General features: G+C 38.4%; 3 protein-coding genes across 3 annotated transcripts; all 3 read right to left on the reverse strand.

The window, feature by feature from the left end:
• Positions 1 to 1452: 1452 nt before the first annotated feature.
• Positions 1453 to 3156, reverse strand: cldn8.1 (claudin 8.1). Its single transcript, XM_015341845.2, has one exon. It carries the CDS (start codon positions 2987 to 2989, stop codon positions 2309 to 2311), a length of 681 nt encoding a protein of 226 aa, XP_015197331.1. The 5' UTR covers positions 2990 to 3156; the 3' UTR covers positions 1453 to 2308.
• Positions 3157 to 8266: 5110 nt separating this feature from the next.
• On the reverse strand, positions 8267 to 10165 carry LOC102696628 (claudin-4-like). The gene has a single exon (XM_015341813.2). The coding sequence runs from the start codon at positions 10080 to 10082 to the stop codon at positions 9324 to 9326; it is 759 nt and encodes a 252-aa protein (XP_015197299.2). The 5' UTR covers positions 10083 to 10165; the 3' UTR covers positions 8267 to 9323.
• Positions 10166 to 13420: 3255 nt separating this feature from the next.
• Positions 13421 to 15031, reverse strand: LOC138239187 (claudin-8-like). The gene has a single exon (XM_069190190.1). It carries the CDS (start codon positions 14947 to 14949, stop codon positions 14272 to 14274), a length of 678 nt encoding a protein of 225 aa, XP_069046291.1. The 5' UTR covers positions 14950 to 15031; the 3' UTR covers positions 13421 to 14271.
• Between the last annotated feature and the right edge of the window lie 2319 nt (positions 15032 to 17350).

Raw genomic sequence — 17350 nt, forward strand, 5'->3', positions numbered from 1 at the left:
TTAGTTGAGTGTGCTTGCTCCTTTGAAGTGTCGAGGTTCAAGGACCACAGAAAATATTATTCCAAAACTCTTGTGTTTTAAGTTGAATCTGAAGCCTGATAGATGGAGGAGCTTATCTGTTTAAAACAATATCTATAACTTTTTCCACTATTCTTTAATCCTAAAACAATGTAATCCTCCTGATTTGTTCTATTACCTTGACACAAAAGTAAATCTTACTGTCATTTTTTTTTTATTTGTAGAAGTCTTCCACTATCACAGAGGTGCTTTTGGCAGATAGAAAACAAATGAAAAAAAGTGTTCAGCAGCTGACATGTTTAACCAAACTACGTTTTTCTTTGCACCATTATAGTAATTTCAGAAATATAACATCAAAGAGTGACTAGGCACCAGAAACTAATGTAAAAATCAAATTAGTCAGAATTATTTAAGAATTATTTTCAATGAATGCATTTTGCTGCCCAGTGGATCTCATGAACCCTTTCCCCAATAATATTGCAAATCCTTATTGTGTTGTTACCGCTTCGATTTTAATTCATTTCAAAAATATCTAATTAACTGCAGGCAAATTAAATGAGAAAAAGACATGTTTGTAAAGAGTATAAGAATCCTTTATCATATAATGGGAGGGTCTTGTGTTGCCAAAACACTGAAGTTTTCTGAACAAACTAGTTGTCATGCAGTGTCTCATATCTACAAAGGCCAATTTAAAACAGACATCAGTTGAATCCAAAGCATTAATTTGCTGCTAGTGCAAGCTACCCCCAGGAGGAAATGATGATACCTTTCTCATTTGTTCCAATTATAGACACACTTGGAGAAAGGTTATTTTCAGAATTCTCTATTCAAAATTGCCTGGAATTAATTACTAGACTGCAGACATGCTAACAACATTATGCCAGCTTTATTAACAGCATGCTTCTAATGTTTTGCATTGTCTCAGTAACAGCAGTAGCCTTACAGTATAGTGGTAGACACTCCTCTGGAAATTACAGTTCAATCTTAATCACTTTTCATTGTTTGTGACATAGTTGTCCTCAGGAAAGAGAATCTTTAGCTCTTAAAATTACAACTGGACTTTGTTATTTGTAAAGAAATCGCTGATGAATTTACAATGGAAATAAGAACAAGGTATAGAGATATAGTATATAGGTTTGTGTTCTTTAAAGAATAGCAACATATCATTTAGTGCTCAGTACTGTACCACAATCCAGAGTAGTAAATGGGTACAGAGTTACCAAAGGCTCAATATAGACCTGTTTTCCACACATCCAGTGTGGACTCCAGAAGCACTGAAAGGAACCGGGACTGAAAAGCAAAAGGTAGCTAAGATGAAGTAACTTTAACAACATTTATAGCAGCTCAAGTGACAGTAGCAGGCTGCTTTTCTCAGATACACATGCGCCACCATAATGTAGAAGTAATCAATTAATCAAAAATACTGCAGAGGCCTGAAATGTGATTACTTTATTGGTTTAATAAAACTGAAGACAGATTACAAAAAACAGCTTAAAATGTTTAAGTTAAACATTAAATCATCTTGAACTTCATGTGCTACATAAAAAGAGCAAAACAGGAAGCATAAAATTATATTAGTATATTTTTAATTTCAATTTGAGTTAAACTGCTAAAGACACTACAAAGGATAAATAAAGGTAAAAAGAGATCAAGGTGTTTTTAATAAGTAATAAGTACAAAACAATAAGCATATAGGTGCAATGTTAAATTTACTTTTGCTCCATTTCTATAATTGAGTGAATTTCACAAAAATACAAAACTCAAAATTGGTATGAAAACACTATAAAAATTAAGAAGGGGTGGTAATGCATAGGTAACAGAGGGTAATCTAACCTGCAGAAATTATACATATGCTACAAATGTAAAGTTACTGTAGCTTAGATAAAACACTTTCACTTCAGTACTAATAACTGGTATTTCTGTAATATTAAGTGTTTTCTTTACTTATAATATCAGGTGTCTGATTGCACTCACATGTGATTTTAGCATTCAGTAAACAGATGGTTGACAACACAAGAGGCTCATGTTCACATTCTTCCAGAGCTTGGCCGTTTACACCCGTTCATCAGGTGCTGACAGTAAACCCCATGATGTTGTCAGAAACAAAGGAAGCCTTATTGTTAGCAAGAACAAAGGTCTTTTACCATATTTCATCCGAAAATAAAATCCCATGCAGAGAGCATGTCCTGTTCTGTTTTAACCCTTTAAGACACATCAGCTGTGAACAAGCTCTGCACCCTTTCACTGATGTTGAGTTTTAGAACAGCCATGTTCATTTTCTTCTTGGTTTTCAAACATAATCACTTCTGCTGCGCACACTTGAGGGGAGGCGCTGCAATACATGGGGCTGGTACCCTACATGCTGAGCATTTCTGGAATATAGTAACCTTTGTGAATTTTTGTCTTCAGGTACACTGCGGCACGCAAAAATGCACCCACCAGCAAAGAGAAAAGCAGACGTCACCCACCCGATGTAGAGGGCTTCTCCCAGCTCTCGTCTCTGAGCGTCCAGAAGCAGGGGGTTGTAGAAATCCCTGATGATTACGTTGCCAGTCCAGGACACAGGGATAAGAACACAAATAGAGGCCATAATTATAAGACAGCCGCTTATAATGAGGATGATGCTTTTGGCACGGTCGTTATCCCGGATGCAGGATGTGCATTGCATCCCCATGGTGGCTATCATCAAGCCCAAGAAGGCCAGGGCAAGAGAACAGCACATCAGTCCCCGGGCGGCCTGGAGGTCCGGAGGCAGGATCAGCAGGGAGTCGTAGACTTTGCACTGCATCCTGATGTTGGCCTGTCGGAAGCAGTTCATCCACAGCCCTTCCCAAAGGGTCTCCATCACAATGATGTTCTCCCCGATGAAAGCCGTCACTCTCCACATCGGCATGCCCGTGGCGGCCGCAGCGCCTATCAGGCCGATGGTACTCAGAATCATGGCGACAATTTCCAGCACCGCTAGAGCCATCTCTGGATGCAAAGCACGGCCTGGTCCGTGTTAGAACAGGTTCTGCAGGTGCTTCAGACTTGAGAGAAGGAGACCGTTGTTCGCATTTAACAGGTGAGGTGATGTGTGGAACAGAAGCTCTGCTTCCTGAGAGCTTTCACAGTTCAGCTCTAACTGATTCACCTGAACCGGTTTAGCAGCCTGAATTGAGCCTATAGTGGAAAGAGGAGGGATTTGTGGGGTGTGTTTTTGAATTAAATCCCCTGAGGACCTGTGTTTTTCCTTGTGCTGTATGCTACACAGTTTCAGTGATCCTTCTAGGTGTTTGTTTGCCATGATACCATTGCCGTGGTCATTTTTTTCTATTATCCTGGATAAAGAGTCATAAATCTCAAATAATAAAAATAATATTTTAAGTATAATTGTACATTTAGATTTAGTTTAGATTTACAGAGATATTAGCATGCATTTTGTTCTTTTTTCAATGCATGCTTACAGTTAGAGGCTAAGTTGGATACATGAAAATAAAAGTTATATTTGCAGTTCAAGAAAAGAAGTGTTAGTCGTTATACTCTATATAACATTATTTTAATTATTATTACTCAGTTTTTGATTGAAATATTGAAGCACATCAAAGCCTTAGGACTGTAAGTAGGGCTGTGTTATTTCTTGTAATTATCCAGCATTTTTATACATGACAAAAATGCATCTTAAAAATAACATATAATATTTGGTTTATACTGTAGTTGATGTATAAAGAGACCTTTTACGAAAAAATGAGATATGAAAAGCCAGGTTGCACAGAGTAATTTAAAGACCAGGGAAGTAGGCATGATGCTATTTATAGATATGAAAATTAATTCCAAACACAAGGAAAGGTATTATACTGTAAATGTTGGCAGCAGATTCAGTGTTCCTGTGAGTGTAATAAATAAGTGTTTTTCCAGTCACAAAGTAGAAGCAGGACTGTGAGGACAACTTAAAGCGATTAAAAGATTCCAATGGGTCAATTATAGAATATAATAATAATAATTATTATTATAACTACTTTCTGGACACTCCACTCAAAGCGCTTTACAGGTAATGGTGACTCCCCTCCACCACCACCAATGTGCAGCATCCACCTCACCACACATCAGAATATCAACGCTCACCACACATCAGAATATCAAAGAGCTTAGGAAATTGAAGAGAATCAACAGCCTAATGCCCAGGGAAAACAGAAAATACAAGCCTCAGTTGATACAAGGCCCTTGAATTTTAAGAGCTCATTTGGAGATGTCTGAAGAGTGGTTAGTTACTGTGAAATGCTTGAAATAAAAGGCCTGATCATTGGACATGAAAGAAGAAAACCTGTTACTAGCAAGAGTTCCTTTCTGGGATGCCAGGATGATTTCCAGTCGAAATCCAAACAATGCACCTTGCTAACATATGGATATTGTCAAACAGGCCATGTGTCTGAGCTGAATGGTGATCCTTAGCAGTTGAGGTATTCCTGTTCCTTTCTGATTACTTCAGAAATAAGTAGCGCTGGACTTCTACTCGTTTGTATTTGTTCCTGAAGATCCTTTGTTTTTGGATAGCTGCTGGCTTTCACCACAAAGCTGAAAGCATGCCTGCTCTGCTTGCTTCCATTAAATCTTCTCCTCTTGATCTTGTAATAGTACCAGTTACCTGCAGAAGCCTGTGGCTAAAATACCTCTTTCCCTTTATAATGCTGATCCCTGACTAGACCTAAAAGCCGTCTAGGCGTGGTTTGAGTGTGACTTTTGCAAACTAGCTGGAACTGGTGATCTCTTCTATACTCATGGGCAAAGCAACAAGTGCAAAACAAGTATCCTGTTTGGTTTTATAAGTTACGTTTCTCAAAGCTTAGGTGACAACAGTAACAAATATAATTCACGGGGTCAAATTCTGGTTCTGAGAGCCACTGTGTCTGCTTGTTTTCTATTAATTGTTTAAGTATTAACTGCCTGATTCCACTAATACAAGCTTATAAGAACTGCACCAGAAAAGCAGTTATTCTCTCCAGGATTAGTATAAGAGGTAAATACCTCTCCCCTAAATCGTATTTTCTCCAGCTTTGTTCCTCCCTGAGAGCTGTCCATGTCTGAAAATTGAAAACCACAACTACATCAGATTGTGCAGGTATTTTAAATTTTGAATCATCATCAAGATCCATTCCAAATCATCACTGACCAGTTTTGAAACAAAAAAATGTTGTTAAAGTTGAGGATAAACTTAGCCTTTTATAAAACTATTTTACTATTTCCTTTTGATCAGAAAGACAGTTTCATTAAATGAAAGCCCATTACAGTATCATTTCACATTTTGACACAAGTGTATTTTTATTAAATGAATGGTAAATTAAAACTGCAAATCACTTAGTCTTAAGCAAAAACAAATGGGCAAGGTAACTTAAGATATATTGAAGTAAATTTCCACCACTTACTGTACAAAAAGAATGAAATTTAGCATTGAAAATGTTTGAAATGGAAATAACTTTGAAACAAAATACATTTAATATTTACTGTAATGTACTCCCAATTGTGATTTTCTTACTCGTAGAGCAAAAATTCAGCCCCAGAACTGGATCTGTGTGCAGAAATTCAGAATTCAGATTACTTTTAATCATTCTGTTCCTTAACAGAAAATGAAGTTGGACTACAACAAAAGAAAACTGGCCTGTTTTATATTATGAAAAATGAAGCAAAGAAATGACGCAGTCAAGTAACAAAGAACACATTCAGAATTCCCTCTGATGCCCACTGAACACGTAAGACCAGTTTCGAAAATTGTTGTCACAGAAAAGCAGGTGATCAACAACCAATGACGTTGTACAAGGTACAAGGCCTGCTATTTATCACAAACAAACACAGAAACAATTTCTGTCTGCCTTCCCTTTCCACTCCCAAAGTGAAGCAGCTTGTTAAGTTCTCTGACAAGGAAGAAGGAACTGGCACATCATATCATAGAAGAATAAACAGCTGTCATACTGTAGTTTTACCAATTTTTAGGCTTGCTATTTTTTTAGCACATGTTGATTTTGATGCCTCTGTTCTGTAGTCATTCTCTCATTTGTTTGAAGCACAACAATGAACATTTTCTGTAACACAGCACTATGCGAAAGGTCATCACTTGGAATCTGAATAAATCAGTGGGCATCCTCACCTCTGTCAGTTTGCTACATGTTCTTCAGTGAGCACTTGTGTGGCATCCAGAGGAAACCCATGTGAACACAGGGAAAACATACAAACTCCCGACAGATAGCACCCCAAGTCTGCAATTGAACCCAGGACCCCAGGCTGCAAGGCAGAAATGTTACCCATTAGAGCTTATTTCAAACAAAAAGAAATTTCTGGGGGGAATGAAAGAGAGTTTCAGTCTGGAAAGCTTTCACAGGCTCAGGGCAGATGCACAAATTCGGTACCGTGTCTCTGAAACTGCTACATTTCCAGTGTGCTATCTTTCTAATATGGGTCTGACCTCCAGCCTACCCCAGCTCCCCACCAAACCCTCTTTAGGAGTGGAACTAGCACACTCTGCTCTTCACTTCACATCCACTTGCTAACTAACTCACCCACACATGCACTGCAATTATGTTCCTCCAATACAACAATGAACACAATGCCTAATTATTACCCTACTTACAGTCCTAAGGCTTTGATGTGCTTCAATATTTAAATCAAAAACTGAGTAATAATAATTAAAATAATGTTATATAGAGTATAAAAAGTGGGGTGTTCCTCAAAGCTATCATGAAAGCTCTTTTGGATGCATTTTTGAAAATAATGTGAGCACAATCTGACAAATGTCATAGCACGCAGATGCAGATGCAGATTAATGGCACAGTGCCAGCTGAAACACTATTTTACTATTTTGAGGCTTTTTGCTCTCCTTTGAGATTGTTTGACAAGAACGTACTGGGTTTCCCAAAGGCTGACAGAAGATGGACTTCAGGTGAGCATCGGGGACAGTCTTGTAGACACGGAACAGAGCAGGAGTATCTTGAATATTAATAAATCAGTACATGGTAGTAGGTAGACCATTTTCTGTAGTATTTTCCTAAAGTGTTGTGATGCATCAACAAATACAAAGCCTAGAAGAAGTCCTGCTAGTCACACTCTGTTGCGAGCCAGTTATTATGAACTCTGTGCAGCTCTCTAAGAGAGTCCAATGGCTTACGAGTCCAAGAAGGGTGAAGCAACAGAGGTGTCAGTTGTTCCAGGTGAGGTCGAATCTGGGTTGAGAGATCAGCGAGGCAAACAAATCCGAAAAAAGGAGGGAGACGAAAGGGTTGTCGAGAGGTCCAAGGCTAAATGGATCTTCGTCTCGGTGGTCAGAGGTAGAGGACGATGCAAGCTCAGGGGGTGGATAGATTCCTATTACCCAGCGAGGACTACAAGTGAACGGAAGGTTTAAATAGTGAAGGAAGAGGAGATTGGATAATGAAGATGAATTGATGCCTGCTGTGCTCGTAACACACTCAGAGAGGACAAAATGCGTTTCAGATTCCTGCTGTTTTTCTTCTTTCTCTTCCATTTTGCAGGCCTTATGAATTCCAATAAAATAAAATTTGTATTACTCCAAGCATCTAATTAAGGGGCTGTTAAGAGCACTATGACTGAGTCGCTGGGGGTGTCACACTACACAACTGATAGTATCGTGTGTGTGCACTGCGACTCTCTACAACTCGCTATGATTTTCTTCCTATTATATAAATGAAGGCCACGACTAAAAATCCTAGGAAAAGTTGTGTAGTGTGAGACCAGCTTTACAAAACATCTGCCTGCAAATTCATTCTGAAGAATTAAACCTGAAAATATAGGTCCAATCTAGGATTTATAATAAATATGACTGTATATTGTTTCTGTCAGTTCCACTAACTAAACATTAGTCTTGTGGTTCACTGTCTTTCAAAGTCATTGTAATCAAGACAGGAGTAAATACCACAGACCTTGTCATGGCAGAGTTTTTCTTTTCAAAGTGTGAGTTAGTTAAAGGCTTTCCTGTATAACGCCTTTGATACAGTCATCACAAAGGCAAATTCTGAACAAAAGATATGTTTTGAGCTCATATTGCAGGTATAGTCTTTAAACACAGTCCAGGAAACAAAACTCAGCTATCTCTCGTACAATCAAGCCTGTAAGCAAATTTACATAACAGGTGTGACTGACAAGTCTCAGTGCTATGTGGTAGATTTCCATTTGCGTAATGAAACAGACAAGATGTCCACAGGCAACACTCCAGTCCAGAAATGGGGCTGAGCATTGGTAGTTGAATTTATGGACAAAGCAATTCACAGAGAAATATTTAATTTGTTTTTATGGTACAGATTTCCTTATACAACATAACAACATTGAACCCAGAGGCCATTGCATACCTTTAAAATCATGATTACGAAACCATGTTTTGGTTTTGAATTATTATTTTAAATAACCTGTACACATTCATGTACAACAAACAGGTCTGTTGGAATTGGACAATTGAACAGTTTTTTCATAATGGTTATTTTTTAAATAAATTGCTGCATAAAATTCTAATTCCTCATTTGAATGAGAAAAGGTTATTATACTAATGCTCACCTGGAATTCTCTTTGTCTACCCTTGTTCAACAAAATATATATAATAAACTTTTGTCTGAGTGCTGTCTTTATTTTACAGCAGAATTTACAATTAACACATAAGATTATGAAAATGTGTAGTTACATAGAATAAATTGTATTTGATCTCTAAAAGTATGAAAAGAGGATACTCTAAATGATTATGACAAAAGAAACATATTTACTTCAATTTGTTTTAGTAAACACAGATACGAATATCAAGAATGACATTTATTACAAAATAAATCACAGATTTGTCCAGGATAATAATTCCAGTACAAGGTTAAACAAGAAGTGGAAACAGATTAATCATTTGAAATACCATATACATATTATATATGCACTGTTTACACATTCTTTAATATAGACTATTTACAACCAAGGTGAACAAAGTTAAAACATAATGTGAATTTAAGTTAGATAATAACTTGTGAGGTGAGATCTTTTTACTCAGAATTCATGTTATTACATGAGTGCTGTCTGACATGTATAAATCAATAAAACACTTACAGTACTTTGACCAATTCAAGGAATGCATTCATTAAAAAGCAAGCGAAAGAGATATCAAATGAACTACGAAGAAAAAATGACAACAGCTGCAAAAGTCAGTGTAAAAATAGAATATATCCTTTCTCTTACTTCTCAAAAACCAGCACAGGAAGATTTACTTCCAATAATGTTTCAAAACTCTGGAACTCAATCCCTTCTGCTGGTCAGTTTGGCTTTTGGTAATTGAAGCATTTCATATTTTCTCAGATGTACTGCCCTCTTTTGCTGTATATAACTGAACCCTGTGGTGGCAAAGAGTAAGCTGGCTGGTAAGTATAAGCTGGCTGATAGGTATAAGCTGGTTGGTAGGTGTAAGCTGGCTGGTAGGTGTAAGGTTGTTTGTAGTTGGGAGGAAGGGAGCTTCCATTGTACATATACTTTTCATCTTCTTGTGCTCGAGGTGCGTGGCGGCACAGCAGTATTACCCCAGCAGCAAACAGAATGGCAGACGTCACCCACCCGATGTAGAGGGCTTCTCCCAGCTCTCGTCTCTGAGCGTCCAGAAGCAGGGGATTGTAGAAATCCCTGATGATTACGTTGCCAGTCCAGGACACAGGGATGAGTGTGGTGATACAAGCCAGAAGAAAAAGACATCCACCTACAATCAGAGTGATATGTTTGGCACGGCCATTTTCTTTAAAAGCCGCTGTGCATCGCATCCCCACGATAGACACTATTAGGGCAAAACTGGTCAGAGCAATCGAGCAGCACATCAGTCCCCGGGCAGCCTGGAGGTCCGGAGGCAGGATCAGCAGGGAGTCGTACACTTTGCACTGCATCCTGATATTGGCCTGACGGAAGCAGTTCATCCACAACCCTTCCCAACGGGTCTCCATCACGATGATGTTCTCCCCGATGAAAGCCGTCACTCTCCACATCGGGAGGCCTGTGACAGCGGCCACACCAATCAGTCCGATGAAGCCCAAACATATGGCAACGATTTCCAGCGCCCCCTTCGCCATTGTCTCAAATCCTTCTCTAGACTCGGCTCTTCGGAAGTCTTACAACTAAGCCTTGAAATGGGAGAGATGACTTGCTGGTGAAGTATTTTCACACCCCAGCGAAACTTTAAATGATGTGACCTTACAGGTTTAGCTACATTACTGTGCCCTTTTAAGGAAACCGGAGATTCTTGACTTTCTTGAATCAAACAAGAAAACATTTAATCGTCTCTTCAATACTCAACAAATCAATAACGATGATCTGAACCTGTTGCTTATTAATTTTTCTAGTTCTTTTTAAATATGTAGATTATTCCGGTTAACCTTGTAAGATTTTATTCTGTTGGTTTTTAACTGTCTCCTCTCTGTTGGATCCTTTGTTGACAGAAAAAGAACAGCAGCATGAATTTATCACGTATTTTGGAGGAAGTTTGCCATTGATGCCCTTTTTCAAAATTAAATACCAAATGTATGAAAATTCAAATGCCAGCAGCCATGTTACTGTTCAACTCATGAGTGGCAACTTACTGAAGCTAAGCAGGAGGAGTCTGGTTAGTACCTGGTTGGGAGACCTCTGGGGAAAAACTAAGACTGCTCCATGAAAAGGTATTAGATAGACCAGTAGAGGGTGCTCACCTGGTGGTTTGTGTGGCTCCTAATAATATAGGACCCATATTTGGGGGTATTCCAAAATGCCCAATTATCAAGTATTTGGATGCCCAATGGAAATTTTGGGATTGTCCCATTTTGGGACTATATATTTTGGTGACACTATACCATACTGTCCTTCAGCTGAGACGTAAAACTAAGGTCCCGACTCTCTGTGGTCATTAAAAATCCCAGGGTGTTTCTCAAAAAGAGTATGGGTGTTACCCTGGTGTCCTGGCCAAATTTCCCCTTGGCCTTTACCAATCACAGGCTCCTTATAATCCCCATCTATGACTCCCCATAACTGATAGTTGGTGTGTGGTGAGTGTACTAGTGCACCATCCATGTGGGTGCTGTCCATTGGTGGTGATGAAGGGGTGTCCCCATAAAAGTGCTTTGAGTGAAGTGTCCAGAAACCTCTATATGAGTGTAGGAATTTATTATTATTATTATTATTATTATTATTATTATTATTATTATTATTATTGACCAAAGGAGCTGCTCATGTTTACATCATTTCTTATTACCATTTCTTATTATTTTAATTAATTACAATAACATCATTAATGGAAAATACCAGATGAATAATTATTTTAATTAATTACAATAACATAATTAATGGAAAATACCAGATCAATACAGTGAATATACAGTAGGTAAGTGTTGTCAAAGGAATGTCTTTGACAACAGGCTTTTTCAAAGATACAATACATAAATCTAGAGATTTTCATCACAGACTAAAGCAATACCCAAACAAAGACAGTGCATAATGAAATAGTTACCTTAGGCTAATCTAAAAACTTCCATGTGAAATAAAGACTACCAGAGCTGCAGAAGAGTTGCAGCTCTTAATGTTGGTCCTGGAAACTTCCAGCAAAGGTACAGCCAGCAATACTGACAATGATGTAAAAATTACAGCAGGATAGATTTCTACAGATCTAATGCATTTCAATCCCACTACAGTATTCTCACTATGGATTATCATAAAGTTTTGAATTTCCATGTCCAGACCATGTGTGATATTCCCACACAAAAAACCCTTAACTCTTTTGTGTACAGGTGTACCGTTATCGACAAAGTGTAATGCAATTCTGCTTGTTTATACTTCTGGACCCAATCTCAGGATAAAGTACATCAGGGTTGTCCATAAGGACACTTTAACTGCTGCATTCCATTTTGCAAGACAAGAATGGTGTATAAGCATAAATACATTTTTTGAGAAAGATGGCAAATGTGGGCATTTTGGATTTGAGTCCAAAAAATTCAAATGTGTGGTTTTGTAAAAGGATTAAAAATGCTTGAGGAGCTCATACTGCTTTGTATAAACATTCTTGAATTGTGCAAATCATGAACTTTTTGAAGACTATTTGAAAGTGGTCAGGTCACTCATACGAGGCATTCAACAATGAGTTGTGATTTGGCAAAAGCCTCTTTAAACTACTACTACTTTAAAACACACAGTGATATACAGTACAATCCAGTGTTAGTACTAGCTAGAAGGTGTTTAAGGAGATTAATGTGAATTAAAGTTTAAAGTGAGAATGTTTTCAGTCTAAAGCTTAGAATTAGATTAGAAATGTGACCCACCCACAAGCTAACTTAGAAACCAACTACATTTCAGCAAAATGTGAGCAAAACCAAAGGTCTTCCTCCAAAACAGAAAATTCTGTTTTGAGACTCAAAAACACAAAAGCTTAAATTTATTTCAGAATTGACATGTTCTGCCATTTGTTGTTTTTTTTTCATTTTGGATGGTCACTCTCAATCAAAGGAGTCTAAGAGACATGAAAATACTTTTTTTGACTGCTGTAAATATAACCAAACAGAGTAGAATTAAAAATATTCTAAGCTAGTCTTTGTTACTGACAAAAAAATGAAAATGGTTGGTGTGATCACTGGTAAGTCAGTTCACCTGAACTAAGATACTTCAGACTTTTATCTGCACGCAACTGAGTGCAGATTAAAATACATGAAGAAACAAATTAAACATACTTGTGAGTCAGTCTAATAAAACAATGGGAGAGATATACCAAATGGACATTTCCTACCAATTATTTAGATCTAAGCTGCAGACAGAATGTATTCTATTGGAACCTAAGAATGTATGAATGGCTACCAACAATCTGGATGAACTAGTCCATTTGAATTTAATAGCTAATTAATCCAAGGATCTTGTGCAGCTTTTTCATGAAGGAAGCCAGGGTATCAGCTTCAACAACATAGCTAAGTAGCTTGTTCCAGACTCTCACAACTCTTCAGGTACAGAAGTGTCTTCTGTTCTCAGTCTTAAATACACTTTTATGTAGCCTCCATTCACATCCTTTATGTTTAATCTACTATAGGTGTACAAATCTATACAATGTGTTTAAATAATAATGATCACATTTATGTAAATATTGGTTTAATTATGAAATGATTCAGCCATTAGATAACTTACAAATATACAGTCATATATTTGATTCCTAATATTTTGAATGTTAAGCTCAAGAGCCCGACACCATTATAGTAGATTGAAAACAGTATGGACGCAAAAACCATGTGCCTTGAAGAATAAATTGATTAACAAAATACAGTATGTACAAAACTGCAGCTATGTCTAACCATAAGCAGACATCTTTTTTCATTCTGTCTCTACACCCAGGCAAAGCACATCTATAGACAGGATCACAGAAGTGTAGGTTGCAGAATCAAGAAAAGAGAATACATCACACTCGCATTATTTGCTATTTAATCAGATACAAACAATACTTTTGCAAGGAAAAGTTTGTTACAAATATGGTGTGTCATGTCAAATAGGATATGTCGCAATATAGAACTGAGCAGGTTTACAAAGGTGGATGCAATAATAACAGAAAATGCTATTAAAAACAATATGAAGAAAAATATATATACAGTAAATGTCCAATGTTATCATTCCAAAAATAGATACAAGCACATTTGCATTGAAAAGTCCTTTGTAATAGCAACATCTTTATGTTCTGGATTTCTGAGTGAAAAAAAAATACAGACACCCATAATCTGGATTTCTGCAGTGCTCATTGTTCTAGTCATTAAATGCTTGTCATACATGTTCTATTTCACTACTGAAGTGAATTTACTAGTCGTTTATACCACTTTATATCACTTCTAATTTCCTCATTAATTTTTAATTATACCTGTTTTAAGCTCCTTTGTGCATCACATTTGAATTTTTTAAAGAGGTCTTAAATATGAATTGATATTACAGTAACCTCAACCGAAGAAACAAACCTTGCATGAAAACCATTCGTTTTCTGTAAATGTTGCACACTGCTTTTTACTTTGAGGTCAGGAAATCGTTATACTGTATATAACTTAATTATAAGTGGATTAGAAATAAGAAGCAATGCTATACAAAACTGGATCACAGAATTTCTCTTTAGTGGTAAAATTACATATTATTGCATACAATCAGTTTTCTTTAAACTCCAGATAAGACATTTTTGGAGCGCTGACACACAAACTGTTTTTTCCATGCAAATTGAAGTACCACAGTTACTCGGTTCATTTTGATCAGATTGTCCATATTGTCTTTTGTGAGTTATCACACATACTGACTTTTGCTGTAAACGCTGGAGGGTTGCCTCTGCACTGCCGGCTGAGGCATACTGTGTACCGAGCCCTTGGTATAGTAATATTCATCCTCTTTCTGCTTTCGGGGCACATAGCGGCACAGCAGTATTACCCCAGCAGCAAACAGAATGGCAGACGTCACCCACCCGATGTAGAGGGCTTCTCCCAGCTCTCGTCTCTGAGCGTCCAGAATCTGGGGATTGTAGAAATCCCTGATGATTACGTTGCCAGTCCAGGACACAGGGATGAGTGTGGTGATACAAGCCAGAAGAAACAGGCATCCGCCTACAATCAGGATGATATTTTTTGTGTGCATGTCATCCTTGAGGCATCTCGTTCCCTGTATGCCAACAGCAGAGATGATCAGTGCGAAGAAGGCCAGGGCAAGAGAGCAGCACATCAGTCCGCGGGCAGCCTGGAGGTCTGGAGGCAGGATCAGCAGGGAGTCGTACACTTTGCACTGCATCCTGATGTTGGCCTGTCGGAAGCAGTTCATCCACAGCCCTTCCCAACGGGTCTCCATCACGATGATGTTCTCCCCGATGAAAGCCGTCACTCTCCACATCGGGAGGCCTGTAATAGCGGCCACACCAATCAGTCCGATGAAGCCCAAGCACATAGCAACTATTTCCAGCGCCCCGCTCCCCATCTTTCTAAGAGGTGCTGCAAAACAGTACTGCTTGAAATGCTCTGCAGAGTCCCTGGAGGTGAAGACCCACAGCTCCTTGCTGGTTCCGCTTGTGAATGAGAGAAATTCACGGGCTGAGAGTTTTAACACCTCACAATAACGCCAACAATGCGATCCTGCTGGTTTGGCGAGATTGCCCAGTGCTGATTTCACAACAAGGAAACTGGCATCTGTCTGTTACTTAAAAATCTCCAAGGATGGGGGTCTTGTCATATATGGATATGACATCTTGTCATACAGTACAAGAAACATGTACCAATTATAAGACATTCTTACTGCTTTACAGTAAATCTGTATTAAAACCTGTTCAAATTTTTTATACATGTAAGCCTAATTCTTCATCTTAAGTGTGAGCTTTGTCAATCCCAAAACATAGCCTCAAAATTAGGGAAGGAGAAAAAGGTACATAGAAAAATGTAGACATCAATTTAAAATGTAGATGATGGTAAATGTATTTTATTTCCAAGGGAACAGTTCACACAGCAAGATGTGAGATAAATCATAATACATTTTATGCAAACTAAACAAGTTTTATTACACATGTAGTTTGTCTAGTTGTGGTTAACTCTTACACACTACTTTCTAAGAATAAAGTGTTCTATAAGGGCAAAAGTGTATTTTTATTAAACCAGCATGTGCTCTGTTCAGTCAGGGATAATAAAAATAACTCAAATGCAAGAATTAACAGGATATATTAATTTACTTAATTACAGATGGCTCACCCTTCACCCTAAAATATAGCTGACAAATAGATGGTCAATTAAAGTATATACAGCAAGAAATACATGAGCAAGGCAAATGAGATGGAAATTTCTTAAGGTTTGCAGGGGTGGTGCAGCATACACAGAAAAAGAATAATGGTTGCAAAGAAAACATGTACTTTATTGCAGATTTCATGAGCACAATTTAGTACAATGTGAGAGCAAGAGGAAGATGGCATGGCTGTGGAGCAGTGGTAAAGAACCAAGGAATGAAAGAACTGTAATGTGTGTGGAAACTGTGCCCAGTACAGACCTGAAGGTCTTCGCTGGTTTGTCCCTGTGAGAGATGTGACAACCCAGAGCCCATCCCAGAGACACAAGACTGTTTCACTTAAAATCTAACCAAACCATCTGCAGCAAACCAGGGGAGATCATGCTAACTCTGCACAGAAGGCACCCCAGTCTAGAATGGCACCTACCTGTAGGACCCAAGACCTATGAGGCAGCCTCGCTAACCAATCTGCCTTGAGGTATTTACATTACCTGTTTGACACTATACTCAAAGGATGCAGTATTCATTTGATATTTAATTAAAAGCATCCATCATTGGATTTTAGATTTGTAGTCTCTGGTTTTCTGGTTTTGTGCCCTCCCAATCTGGACTCATCTACAAGCCTAAATTAGTGAGCCCAGTAATTTAACCTAATTTAACAAGAGTGAAGACCCGTGTCTCCCATGAGGCATCCATTTGTCTGATCCATTTATGATTTGTCAAACTCCAAGCTCTATTGTGGCTTACAGGAGAAAGAACGCTGTTTTAAGGAGTATCTCTCTGATGAGATACGATTATGATGATGATTGCTGGCACCATGCAATTCCCAGGCATCACTGTTGAGCTGCTGACTGAGGATACTGGTTAAGTCAAGCCCCACGATTGATAGAATCTCAATCAACACAGCTCGGATTCAAACCTGTGACACTTAAACCATGAATCTCAACCTTTGTTCCAAGAGAGAATCTTTACTAGTTTAGCCACTCGAAAGAGTTCAGCAGGGTGTTTTTTAAGTCGCGGCTTGCTGAACCCTGTTCCTCCCCTTTTTTTTTGGCTTCATGTGAAGGGAGAAGCGGTGTTACGCATTCCTACACGCACACCCTTTAACAATCGCTCACGCCGCAAATAATACACCTATCACCGTTTACTCCACTCGCTATTTTGGCTCTGCTCTTTTCTCATTTCCCTGCTCACTATTGCGGATACTCATCGAGCTCCCATGTGCGCATTATTCTCTTGCTTAAATTTCGGTATTTGATCTCCTAGCCTGCTCCTCGTTTTCGACTTCGTCTTGTGATTTGGATTGTTGCTTCCTCGTTGTCTCTCCATGTTCCGACCTACCCGCCTTCCGCCAGAAATACCTTCCTGGTATTTGTTTTTGCTTGGCGATTCGGCTTAGTGTTTTTCTCTGTCTCCAGAGTCCTGCACAGGATCCATTCACCCTATCAGCCCCATTCTGACAAGTGGCAAATCGTTGGCCCCCTGCCCAGGTCCTGCCATGAGAACAGCAAGCTATGCATAGATGAGTTATATTGATGGCAGGGGCACCTCGGCAAGCAATGGTGAAGGTCAATAATGGACAAATGAAAAAATAAATCACAGGTGACAT

Source organism: Lepisosteus oculatus, chromosome 5, assembly GCF_040954835.1.
Source record: "Lepisosteus oculatus isolate fLepOcu1 chromosome 5, fLepOcu1.hap2, whole genome shotgun sequence".
NCBI classification, from domain to species: Eukaryota; Metazoa; Chordata; class Actinopteri; order Semionotiformes; family Lepisosteidae; genus Lepisosteus; species Lepisosteus oculatus.

Bases quoted from the DNA above. Each gene is read 5' to 3' on its own strand.
- LOC102696628 (XM_015341813.2), bottom strand. From the start codon at position 10,082: ATGGCGAAGGGGGCGCTGGAAATCGTTGCCATATGTTTGGGCTTCATC.
- cldn8.1 (XM_015341845.2), bottom strand. From the start codon at position 2,989: ATGGCTCTAGCGGTGCTGGAAATTGTCGCCATGATTCTGAGTACCATC.
- LOC138239187 (XM_069190190.1), bottom strand. From the start codon at position 14,949: ATGGGGAGCGGGGCGCTGGAAATAGTTGCTATGTGCTTGGGCTTCATC.